Source organism: Lynx rufus, unplaced genomic scaffold, assembly GCF_022079265.1.
Source record: "Lynx rufus isolate CCGP_SWC_20201006 ecotype Redwood Valley unplaced genomic scaffold, mLynRuf1.p SCAF_7, whole genome shotgun sequence".
NCBI lineage: Eukaryota > Metazoa > Chordata > Mammalia > Carnivora > Felidae > Lynx > Lynx rufus.
Window position 1 is genome coordinate 127,303,403 of NW_025814889.1, and position 13,316 is coordinate 127,316,718.

Below are 13,316 nucleotides of genomic sequence, written 5' to 3' on the forward strand. Positions count from 1 at the left end.
TAGCTCACAACAGATCCTGAACCTAGAGGAGGGTCTTTGGTTCAGGCAAAAGTTCAATGAGAGAATAAATGAAACAGACACACCACAGTGTACCGTCTCGTACTGTGGTGTGAATAGGTCTGGCTGTGAAAGGAAATCAGACTCGGGTTGATTTTTCAACTCAAGTTTAAATGCTTTTCATAGTTGACTGCAAACTTTAAGAGCTAAATGTTTTGTCTGTAAAATGTGGGCTGGAAACACACGAAGTGGAACAAAGTAGCGTAAAACAGAGGAAGCAAATTAGGAAGAGGCTTATTCTAGTATGAAAGAAATTGGGCAGTTAGGAGAATATTCACATTCTTACCTCAAAAACTTCAATATCTGAATTGACAAAGGAGATTTTGTGTGGGTTGGGCAGCGGAAATCCTTGCTGCAATTTTGCTAAAATATAGAACAAGGTGTAAGATAACTAGGCACAGACATAGCAGTTTTAGCAAACTTTTTAGTAAAGGACAAATAAGCAGCTTTTAAATAATATATATTTTCCTTCTTCCTGATTTCTGTGTTTTCATTCTTTGTCCCTAGCATTTTCCTAGATGAATGCTTACTTAATTAACGCAGTGCTTAATAAAAATGCACATGCAATTATGTACATTTGGATGGCAGAAAAATGCTGGCAACTTGTCCAGTTTATATTTTGAAAATTCCGTAATTTGTAGGTCTGAGAACATTTTGGTCTCTGATACAAAGTGTATTTTAACCAAGACAAACTCAAGATGTTGCAGTTTGTGAATGGTTGCATACAGGGAGAGGGACTAGGATTGTCCTTCATTAAAACTGTCTATCCAGATGGTGGTCTGTGTATAAAACCACAGAGATGCCCTCTAGGGAGAATGGTCTCATTTCTGCCTGACCTGAAGGAGATTCTTTACTGCCTCAGGAGGGCAGTTTCAATCTCTTTAACTCAACCAGAGTTTGACTGTTCTTGCTGAGTTCTGCAGGTAGTGTTGTTAACAAGGCTTGGACTGGAATAACTAATTTTGCAATCACATCATTGATGGGACAAACTGTAAATTCTGGCATTGGCCTGGATTTACAAAATAACATGCTACAAGTACAGGCCTTGGGGTGGAAAGTCCCAAACAATCCCCAATGTTTGATTACCTCAAAGTCACATGTTCCCCAGAATGTCTTACCGTTGGCCAGCGGGAGGATACCAAAGTGGAGAATGGAGGACAGAATATTCTCAAACCTCAAGACCTAAAATGAAAGGGGATACTAAATCAGTTGCCAAATCCTGGCATTTTGAAAGTACCATGCCTGGTCTGGATGTGCACTTCCCCAGACCTTATCACGACAGAGGGCGATAGTTACAATCTCCCCATAGAGACAGTCTCGCTTTCCAGACACTGAACACTATTTTGCAGGAAAGCATATTAAACAGTTTCCCAATCTTTTTTCCTCCTTGAGGATGGACATTTCTGCTCTTTGGGTATGCTAGATCATGGTGACAACAAATGTAGAGGGACCACATGGTGGCAGCAAACATGGCAATTAAGTTATTTACCAAGTAAGACCATCTAAACAATTGATAAATATCCCAATTAGTAAGTAGTCTGCCCTAATTGAGGTCCGTTGCATTATGTTATGCTCTATATTTAACAGTCTCACCAGAACATCCAGTTTATCTTGAGTAAACTATGGTAGTAAATCTTAGCAGAGTGTCAGCTCCTGGGAAGGTTCAGGTATTAAAAATAAATGGACATGATGAACATCGATTCACTCAATGAATATATTTTGAACATCCTACATGCTTAAGCAAGCTATGCAGCCTAGCAAGGAGGGCTCTGAGGCTGCCTTCCTTAGGTTTACCTCTTGTTTTTACCACTTAGGTCATGTTGGGAAAGTCTTTTAACCTCTTTATGTCTTGGTTTCCTCAAGTGTAAAATAAAGATAAACAGCACGAATGTCACAGGGTTGGTCTCATGTTTAAACAAGTTAATATTATGTAAAATGTCCAGTATTAACCACTGTCATTTGTTTCAGAAATGTCATTGTTAGCATTCTCTGTTGTTGATCCTAAGCAGTTTTTTGGGGGGTCTTCCTAGAAGACTTGGGACTCATTTGCCTTCTCTAGGCTCAGGAAATATTTATGAGAAAGTCAGCTATACTTTCTCACGGACTATAGTTTGTCTTCTACCAAAGAGCTATGCCACGGAGGTGCTAACCCACAGTGCATGAGACAATCTTGGTAAATTTCAGTGTCTGGCATGAAAGATGTTATTTCCAGCACTGTTGCCACTGGCTCCTCATGTTCCCAACCTGAAAATCAGGATGCTCCTATAAAATTAAACAAACAAACAAACAAACAAACATCTTGTTTGGTCTCCCGGATAAATTCTCTGGTTTCTTCGCTATTTTCCGCAGTTCTATTTCTTTCTTAGTGGCTGCTTCTGGTGAACATGGTAATAAATTCAGTACTTACTGTGTCCCAGGACTGCCCTGTGGGAGGTTAAGTGACCTGGCCAAGGCCACAGAGCCAATAAGTGGGAGTACACTTTAGCAGTTTGGTCTCAGAGTCTGTATAAGTAACCGTTATGCTATACTGCCCCTTGACACAGAGGTGGTAATAACTGAAATGAATTTTTGTGAAAACAATGGCCATCATCTATTTAATACCTGCCATGTGTTCAACGTGCTAAATAAATTTCGTATATAATCCCAGCTAATTGTCCCAACAACCCCAATGCTGTAATCACCACCTCCATGTTTCCTTGCACCACCGATTCTCTTGCCCTGACTTGTCTTTCTCTATAATATTTTTCAGCACATACAATATAAATTTGCTTGTTGTCTCACCCTACCCCTGTCTCACTTACATAGACACACGCATACTCACGCACTCACTCACTCACTCACTCACACACGTACATTCTAGAATAGGACTGCCCATCATTGGCAGTATTGACACTTTGGGAAGGATTATTCTCTGCTGTGGGGGTTGTCCTGTGCACTGTGGGATGTTAAGCAGCATCCTTGGCCTCTACTCACTAAGTGCTTATAACACCCCCCAGATTGTGACAACCAAAAAATGTCTTCAGACATTGCCAAATGTCCCCAGGGCGGGGGAGGCAAAACTGGACTTAGGTGAGAACCACTGCTCTGGATTATGTGTACCATGAGCACAGGGACATCAATTAGTGATTTGGATGATCTCCCGCAAGTTTGGGGAGGGGCTTGTTTCCATGAGATAATACTCTTCCAATCAGGAGGTCACCAGGCTGGGACCCCCAAAAAGGTATCTGCACGACCAGCCTTGATACGATTTTAGGAGATGGCTAGAAAGGCTTCAAAGAGCAAACTTAATCATGGCCTAAGAATTTACAGATAGCCTCATCTTTGGGAGTTTGGATCTTATATTTAATTCTTAAAGATTCTTTATCCAAACCATGAAATATCCCTGAAAATGCCTGTTTTTTTTTCTCCCAACATTACATAGGTCTTAGTTTTAAAAAAGTTATTTTAAGTCTTTCTGAATGGATAAAAGTGAATTGGAGAGTTCCTGTCTTGTTTAAAAGTTAATGGGATTGGTAGACAAGTAGCTACACGAGGAATTTTAAAGTTAAAACCTATGTTCAAGGGGAAACTAAGTACTCAGGGGCTTAGAAAACAGTCATCCAGCTACAATATAGGAAAATTCTCAGTTTTCCCTTGACAGAGAACCCTGAGAGCTTTGACTCCTACCTCAATGTTGCTGCGATTGGACTCTGGTAAAGAGAGGCGGAATCTGAAACAAAACAAACAGGAAAATTTTAAAGGAAGGAAGATTTAAAAACGACCATCTCAGTAGAAAGAAACAAAAAGGAAAGGGCATTTTTTTAAAGGTCCCTAAGCCACTACTTAAAAAAAAAATGCACAGACTTGTAAGGATATAATGTTCTATTACATCTTTATCCCTGTATTTGCTACTTAAGAAGCAGAGCAGGAGTAGCAGAAGGCTTAGGTTTGTAACCAGGATGGATTTCTCAAGTGCATTTGCTATATGGGACTTACTGATGGCAACTCTAATGCAGCACAGTCGTAAGAAACAGTTTTCAGTCTCCAGCCATACCACCCTGAATGTGCCCGGTGTCATCTGATCTCTGAAGCTAAGCAAGGTGGGGCTTGGTCAGTACTTGGTGGGGAGAAATAGCGTGCACAATTTCTTGGTCTGAACTCCCAGAGTACACATTTGATTTTTCTGTGCATAGTAATAGTAATATGAAGCAGTAGTCAACAGGGAGGATCCCATCATTTCAAAGATAGGGAAACTGAGGCCCACAGAGGGGAAATATTAATGGCAGATTTAGGACCAGAACTCAGATCTCTGGATGGCCATCCCAAACCTCCCTTCCATTGTAGGATATTGTCTTACGTTGCTTTTCCCCTTAGCTTTCCATGGCTCACTTTTGCCCAGGTATAGAGCTTTACTTCTGCATCAGCCTTCTAATGCCTCTCCCTGTCTCCAGTCTGATCTTCTCCAATCTGTCTTCCACACCATGCCCAGAGTCAGCTATATGAGAGGGATGTCTGATGAGGACACGCTCCTGTTCAAAATTCTTTAATGGCTTGTGATAGAGTTCAACTCACTTATATGGCACACAAGCTTTTCTGTTTTCTGGTGTCCAGTTACCTCTCTGCTCTCACTTCTGTTCATTCTCCACCTTGAACTTTATATTCAAGAACTCTGAACTGTTTAGTGCTATGCTGTTTTATTAATCAGGCACCATATATCTGAGGTTAAAAAAATATATTGGCTTTAGCACACATAACAAAAAATCGTGAATAACTAAAATTAACACATGCCCACAACCAGTAACATTATGGCCACTCAGCACTTTAACTCAACTCCACTCATGGGTAAATTTAGATGACATTAAATGTGGAATAATGCACTTGAATATATGCAACATATTTTGGGCTGGATTCTCCAAAATTAGAGTAGATAAGGTCATAAAGATCTTAAAACAACGTAAAGTATTTCCTTGCATATTCCATGTTTCTGGCCTCCATGCTTTTCGCTCATGCTGTTCCCTCTTTCTGAAGTTGGCCCTCCCCTTTTCTTTGACTGGTTAACTCCTTTTAATTGCTTAAGATTTAACTCCGGTGTTACTTTTTCCAGGCATCTTTATGTTATTACATTTAAGGAGTGGAAAGATATTAATAGAAGAGGTAAGCTTGCTTGTTATCGGCCAATATCCTGTTATTATGAATTAAGTTTTGAGGTTGCTTCAAAGTGACAGGCAAGAGTAAAAACCAAAAAAGACGGTTAGATCTGACAGGGATCAGAGATGGCATCAGTGGCATCGTGGCTCAAGTGGATCTCAGTGGGAAGTGAAGACCAGAATCCTTAGGGCATCTTTAGTAAAAGGCGAAAGATTTATGCGATCTGAAGAGAAACCAGAGTACAGGGCATCTTTAAAGGAGGAAGGTGAGCAGTTGAACAAACACTTGAAGGCATTGCCGGAGAAATGTGAGGGGGGAGTGTCTCCTCTTGGCCAAACTGCCATTTATGATGGGCAACCTAGGCCAGGTTTTAGAAAGTCATCTGACTGAGAGGTGGAACACTGTAAATTTCTTTCTTTCTTTTCTTTTCTTTTCTTTTCTTTTCTTTTCTTTTCTTTTCTTTTCTTTCTTTCTTTCTTTTCTTAAATACTTTATTTTTGAGCAATCTCTTAAGTTATCTCTATACCCAACACGGGACTTGAACTTACAACCCTGAGATCAAGAGTTGCATGATCTGACTGAGCCAGCCAGGAGCCCCACGCTTGGAATTTCTGTCATCACAACTTCAAGCCACAACTGGCTGTCTCAGGATCACATGCTGTGAGTAGAGCTTGTCTGGAGTTTCCCATGAACTGATTACCCTTTCCTCCTAAGGCCATCTTTCTTCTATCTGCTTCCTAGTTCTCTAGGCATACTTACCAGGTTAGTTTGCTAATGGACACGTCTTACTAGCTGCAGAGAAACAGGTGGAGCAAAGAGCAAAAACGCTGGGCCCTCGTTCTGAAAAACACGCAAGCGCAACTACGGCCACTAGGTGGCGACCGAGTTCAGAGTTTTGACCTTTCATTCTGTAGGGAGCCCCTAACCTGTTGCTTAAAGCACAACTACTAGGAACTAATTTTTTTTTTAATTTTTAAAATGTTTATTTATTTTTGAGAGAGAGGCAGAGACAGAGCGTGGGCGGGGGAGGGGCAGAGAGAGAGGCAGACACAGAACCTGAAGCAGGCTCCAGGCTCTGAGCTATCAGCACAGAGCCCCACGCGGGGCTACAACTCACAAACCGTGAGATCATGACCTGAGAGGAAGTCAGTCGCTTAACTGAATGAGCCACCCAGGTGCCCCTGCTAGAAACCCGTTCGATTACAGAACCACAGAATTGAGGAGAAAGGGAGCTCAAATAGCCCTACCTTGCAGACATATAAGAGTAGAGCCTATTTAAAAAGTTTTGGAGGGGCGCCTGGGTGGCGCAGTCGGTTAAGCGTCCGACTTCAGCCAGGTCACGATCTCGCGGTCCGTGAGTTCGAGCCCCGCGTCAGGCTCTGGGCTGATGGCTCAGAGCCTGGAGCCTGTTTCCGATTCTGTGTCTCCCTCTCTCTGCCCCTCCCCCATTCATGCTCTGTCTCTCTCTGTCCCAAAAATAAATAAACGTTGAAAAAAAGTTTTGGAGAAGGTTTACTGCCCTGATTGAAAACCAGAGCAAAAGTGCAAACTCTTAAGTATGTCAGATGATGGTGGGGTCGTGATCTGGGTCGATATAGCAAATAGGACAGAATGAAGTTCAAGTGGACCAAAGTACGGGCACTCATAATGCCAATCCTCCAATGCTGTGGCCACAGCCGACATTGAAAATCGATCTTTGCATTCAAAATCTTATAACAATGGTTAACTGAGTTACCCAGGCACCCCTCCCACCCCCATTTTTTGCCTTTTAATCTGAGTGTTTCTCTTACCAGGCTATGGACATGGAAGGTAGAAACAATTGCCTTTTTCTCTACTCCCTGTATCAAGAACAGTGTAGAGCACATAATAGGTGCTCAATAAATTCTCATTGAATTGACTATAGATAAATGAGCAGATAAAGGATGGGTGGGAATTGTTTATTAGAATTGGGGTCACTCTGAGGATGAGCCAGTCTAAAGCAGAATGTTCATTTTAAGGAGCTGTGAGAGGTAAGATTGGCTGGCTTGGAAGGTAGTTGAAGAGCTTGACAACCCCAGGCTGTGGATTTAACCCAACAATGAAAGATTTTAAGGTGAGGAATGTATTGAGCCCATTCCAGTATTGTAGAACGCTCTTGATGAGGAAGAGTTCCCTGATGTTTTATCTTTATTGCCTTCTGCAGACTGGCAATTGCCCCAACAAGTCTGGGAGAAGGGGAAGGAGTCATTTGGGGTTTCCTCCTCTGACAGGGCCTCCCCCTATGGCGCTCTTGTGCCCAGGCTTCCCCACAACCTCAGAGGAAGGGTGGAGATGGCGGTCAGTCCAGGTGCCAAGCCCCAGCTCTGATGGACTGTTGAAAGCACTGTTCCAACAGAAACTGAATCCATCCTTCCAGACCTGTTTTCTTTTCTGGGTTTCTCTCCAGAGGGCTCACATTGGGAAATGTTTATCTGCCCCAGATGTGAGGGGTAGGACTGGGTGGTGACACTATCTGCTTGTGGCCAGCTATATTTGCATTCTCTGATGGTGTTGGCTGGGAGGGGTTGTGGGGTGTGTGTGTGTGTGTGTGTGTGTGTGTGTGTGTGTGTGTGTGTGTTTTGATATTACTGGTGTGAGGTGCAGTTTGGGAGAGTCCGATGCCTCAGTCGTGTCAATGTCAAAATTGTTCCAACGTTCTAAATGGTTCAACAATAATGGATACCTGATTGCCTTGAGCTTTGCATGTGATTAAGAAAAAGGGTTAGAATTAAGTCACCTGTATGGGGACCAAAAAAAAAAAAGTGTTGAAATAGAACTGTGTTTGGAATAAAAGTCTCAGTTGTAGATAGACCAGTACAAATTTGGTTTATGATTGTGAAGGCCAATTCTATAGCTTTTAAGGCTGTCCTGACTTGTCATGTCTCTTGGGATCAATTTCTCCCTCTTATTTGGTCAAAATGTGATCTTAGAAGGTGGAAAGAGAATAGAATACCACCACTAGTAGTAACGAATATTTGAGTCCCAGTTATGTGCAGAACATCGTGTTTTTCTCATTGAATGGGTTCTCGTCTACCCATACAATAGCTCTGTGGATAGGTGCTCTGTTTTGCTGATGAGGAAACTGAAACAGAGAGGTTAATTAACTTGCTCAGGGTCACACAGCTAGCAAATGAGTGAGGTGGAATTCACAATCAGATATGCCTGACCACGGGGCTGTGCTCTTAGTTAGACATACCAATAGAGGTCAAGTTGATTACTTAGTACTCCCTGCTTTCTTTATTTTTTCCTTCACTCCATTTCTCAATGCAGTGAGAAAAGGGCGGTGTGCTTTTTCCATCACAGGTCACCCACTGCCAGCGGCTTCTCTGTTATCAATTCTTAACTTTGAGAAAGGACACACTGCCTGCTTCAATTTTGTGTGACTCCACATGCATGGGTTCCTCTTCTGGACAAGGGTATTTGCTGTCTAAATCTTCTAAGTCTTGGCTATGCACCACATCAAAGGCAGTATAATGTCTTAAGTTGAACACTCATGGGTGTGAAAACCGCTCACCCAGGTTCAAGTTCTGGCTCTGCTCTTTAATAGCTCTGTGACCTGTGAAACTCTACAAACTGTAAAACAGGGTGATAAGCTACCTCCAGGTCTATTCATTCAGTCTCAGACATGAATTGAACACTGTGCCAGCTCCTAGAGATACAGGGTTGTGAGGTTTAAATGAAGTAATACAGGTGAAGTTGTTGGCCTGGGACCAGTAGATGGCAAAGCCTCAATAATAAAGTAGCCATAGGGGCACCCAGGTGGCTCAGTCAGTTGAGCATCTGACTTCGGCTCAGGTCATGATCCCACAGTTTGTGGGTTCAAGCCCCATGTCAGGCTCTGTGCTGACAGCTCGGAGCCTGGAGCCTGCTTCGGATTCTGTGTCTCCCTCTGTCTCTGCCCCTTCCCCACTTGTGCTCTGTGTGTTTCTCTCTCTCAAAAAGAAATAAACATTTAAAAAAAATTTAAAAAGTAGCCATGAATAGTAAAATAAAAGGCAATTTCTCCAATTGCCATCAGTGGTCAGGAGACAGGGCAATGAGGTGTTTCCTGACTCTTAAATGATTCTTCATAATTGAGCACCTCCTTCCCCTGGCTGAGGCCAGCCCCAAATTTTAAATAATAGCCATAGCCAACCTTCTTGAACACTTCACACGCACTTTACATGTATTAACTCATGTATTCCTTACAATAACTCCCTGAAGTGGTTTGCATTATATCCTAATTTTATAGAGAAGAAAATGGAGGCCCAGAGAGGTTAAGTAACTTGCCTGAGATCCCACAGCTAATGAATGGCAGGGTGGGGATCTGAACTAGCTAGTCTGACTCCAAAGCCCGTGATCTCACGGCCTATTTTATTTTTTAAAATTTAATGCGTATTTATCCTTGAGAGAGAGACAGAGACGGAGACACAGACAGAGACAGAGAGTGAGCAGGGAGGAGCAGAGAGAGAGAGGGAGACATAGAATCCGAAGCAGGCTCCAGGCTCCTAGCTGTCAGCACAGAGCCCGATGCGGGGCTCGAACCCATGAACTGTGAGATCATGACCTGAGCCCAAGATGGACGCTCACCCTACTGAGCCACACGGCACCCCTCTCACTGCCTCTTTAAACTCACCACACTGGATTCGCCTCAATTTCTGTGTCTCCTGTCTACGTAGCCAGCAGTGAGCAGCTCTAGAAGGAGGCACGTTCAGGCAGAGGATGTTTAGAAAGATGTTTTGGGGGCTGGTGTTCTGGGAGCCTGTTTTGTAGACCCTGTTTCTCAGGTTCTTATCAGGGATGCTTCACTGATCTCTACCTCCTTTATACCTCTCGGTGCTGTGTCTCTCTGAAATCACCTAAGACCAAATCAGGCCTTCCATCTGGAAAAGCAGTGCTTGTGGAACCAGGAGAGGAGGCGCTGGCTGGGGCAGACGTGGGGGAGGTCGGGCTGCCATTCTCGTAGCCAAAGGCCAGGGCACTCCTTCAGCACAGACTCTGCTCCTCTGCAAAGCCTTGTATCAGCTGCCTTGCGACTGAGTGATGCCTGGCCCATCCGCCTTGCCCACTGTCTTCTGACCGCCCCAGGTGTGCCATGGCACCCCCTGCAGGAGCCACCTGCAGACTCAATGCTGGTGACGTATGCAGTGGGACAGTGCCTCACTCAGAAGGGCCCACACTTGGTTTAATGCCTTGCTGTCTCCATCTGGACATTCTTCATAAGTTTTTGGAAAGGGGCTCCACATTTTCATTTTGTGTGGGGCTTTGCGAATTATGTATCCAGTCCTGCTCAGATCCCACTAAGGCCTCAGGAAGCCTAAGGTGCAAGAAGCCTCCCCAGCAGGAAAATCTAATAGGGATAGCAGGAGAATGGGGTGGTCGTCGGGGGTGGGGGGTAAGTGGGGAGGAAGGTGAGACTCCAGGAAGGCAGGAGCCTTGATTTCAGCTTGTGCTTGCCAGGTCAAAGCTCGCTCGTGGGCTGTAGGAAGCTGGAGAATGGATCCACATGTTTCTTTGGATGATGCGAACTTAGCAGTTTGTAATCCATTTTTGCAGTTATTCCCCATAAATAAACCTAATGTCCTCCGAACGTGCAGTTTCTTACCAGTAGGAACACTGGAGATGAGAGTCAGCACGATTTAAGCAGAGAAGTGAACCTAGTCTCTCTGCTCCTTAAGGTCTGTCCTACCTCTTGCCACAAGCCTGAGGCCCCATCCTTACTAAACCCTTCCTCCAAATCCTGTCAGTAAACCAAAGTCCTGCTCAAGTGCAAACGGGGTTTCTCCCTTCTCAACAGCTTGCTGCCTCAGTTAGTGGCCTTGCCCCCATTCTTCCCCATTCCCCCAGATTTCCAGGCCCCCTTTCCTAGCAGCCCTGTCCTCAGGCTGCAGAAGGAGGGCTCCCCAGTACTTGTGGCAGTGCTGCGCAGGCAAACTGAAGTGCGAATTCTTTGCTTTTTCTCCTGGCCTAGCTCCTACCCCTCAGCTGCCACCCTCCCCCTCCTCCTCTCCTGCTCTCTGGCTTCCAGCCCCTCAGCTATTAAAAGATGCCATTTCAAAGATGACCCATCAAGTTTAGAGTTTCATCAGCCTTGACCTTGTGGAGACAGGACCAAGTTATGACTTCAGGGGCCCTCAGGCACTTTTGCCTCCAGGAGCCCTTCCTCCATAAAAAAATTTTAAAAATCATATTTGAAGACCGTGTTGTTATAAAGTATAATCCAACCTGGATTGTATTCATTTTCTAATTCTTCTTTCAAAATATATCAAAACATTTTCATGGGTCTCTAAGGCATCCATGGGCTCTAGGATCTGTGCCTTTTGAGACTAATACAGAATATCAGTCCTGCATTGCAGAGCTGGGTAAAACGTAATAAAGCCTTTTTGAACTGTTTTCTCTCTGGGAAACCGTACTACCTTTTTTGTTGTTGTTCCTTTTATTGCGAAAACAATATAGTTACAGAGAAAATTTTAAGGAGAAAAACCCACTCAATCTCATATCCTAACATAACTCTACATCTGTGATTCACTTTCTTGTCCGGATGGAAAGTTATTTTACACAGCTGACTGCTGTGTTTATGCAGTTTTGTATTCTGTTTGTTCCATTTAGTGTCATTTTATTGAAAGCATCTACTATGTTTCTGCAATAGTCTTCATAACCATCCAGTTGACTTATGGTGATTGACTTACTTTTCCCCTCTGCCAGTTTCCTGTTCTTCCCAGACTCTGCTTTCTCTGGCCTTTTTATAGCTTTTCTTCTTCCTTCCATGGATTTAGTCTGGGCCCTCTGATCATTCCGAATATCATGTCCCCTCCCCCCAGGAAGTTTGATTCATGGCTTCAACTATCTGCCTCACAGGGCAGAGGAAAATGGGCTTTGCAGACAGTTCTTCCTAATGGGAATTACTGTCCAATGGTCTATGTATATGACCTGCCGAATCCCTTTCACACTGCATGGCATTCATTTGAGAGCCAGCTAGGCTATGGGGCATGGTTTTGTTAAACTCTACATTCTAGTAATGGGGTTGGAGTTTCAGAGACTGAAACTACCTCGGCAATGCCCCAGTCCAACGTCAGTATTTTACAGACAAGGAGACTGAGTCTCAAAGCCGTTAACTGACTTGATCATGGTGATGGAACAAATGACCAGATATTTGACACTTTGTTCCTTGACCTCAAAGTTTCATGCTCTTTCCTCAACAGCATACTTTCTGAAATGGTTGAAGAGGAACATTAATTTATACTGGTGTACCATTAGAACGTGAATTTATATTATGGATTTATATTTACAGTTATATGGCTCCCTATTTTATCTGAATATTATCTAATGGTCTAATGGGAAGGAAAAAGAAAAAATCCACAGCACAGTTTTTAGTGAAGCCCATACTTTGAAATTATCTGGGTCCTTACAGGAGAAGTGCCTGTGTGATTCATGTTCTAGCCAATGGTAACTTCACTTGCTCTGTTAATGTTCACTTTGTCTCTATGGTCTGCTGACTCACTTATTACTAAGGTTTTCAACACTCAAATCAATTAAACTTACCTGTTCAGAGACAATGAGCAGACCAGTCTTTGTCCCAAAATAACCAGGCCAACACTGGTACTGGCAACCTGGAGATAACAAAAGCATTCATCACTAAGAGAACTGAATCTGTCTGTTTTGGCCACAAATATCATTTCTTATTTGGAAACAAGAAACGGAAATATTGTAAGCTCTACTTTCCCTTTCATTCCTAGAGGTACTAGAAAAAAAAATAGCTCTGAAAATGCTGTCTTGCAGGTAGGGAAACTAATTATAAAGACTTTTTTTTTTTTTTCAACGTTTATTTATTTTTGGGACAGAGAGAGACAGAGCATGAACGGGGGAGGGGCAGAGAGAGAGGGAGACACAGCATCGGAAACAGGCTCCAGGCTCTGAGCCATCAGCCCAGAGCCTGACGCGGGGCTCGAACTCACGGACCGCGAGATCGTGACCTGGCTGAAGTCGGACGCTTAACCGACTGCGCCACCCAGGCGCCCCGACTTTTTTTTTTTTTTAATTTTTTTTTTCAACGTTTATTTATTTTTGGGACAGAGAGAGACAGAGCATGAATGGGGGAGGGGCAGAGAGAGAGGGAGACACAGAATCGGAAACAG

General features: G+C 43.5%; 1 protein-coding gene across 1 annotated transcript in view; it reads right to left on the reverse strand.

The window, feature by feature from the left end:
* Positions 1-13,316, reverse strand: part of BPIFC (BPI fold containing family C) — a 41,216-nt gene that overhangs the window by 768 nt on the left and 27,132 nt on the right. Inside the window, exons 12-15 of the mRNA XM_047067157.1 lie at positions 12,724-12,791; positions 3,724-3,766; positions 1,176-1,239; positions 344-420 (exon numbers count right to left, since the gene is read on the reverse strand). Of these exons, the coding sequence (XP_046923113.1) occupies positions 344-420; positions 1,176-1,239; positions 3,724-3,766; positions 12,724-12,791 (252 nt within the window). The remainder of the gene's footprint in view (positions 1-343; positions 421-1,175; positions 1,240-3,723; positions 3,767-12,723; positions 12,792-13,316) is intronic.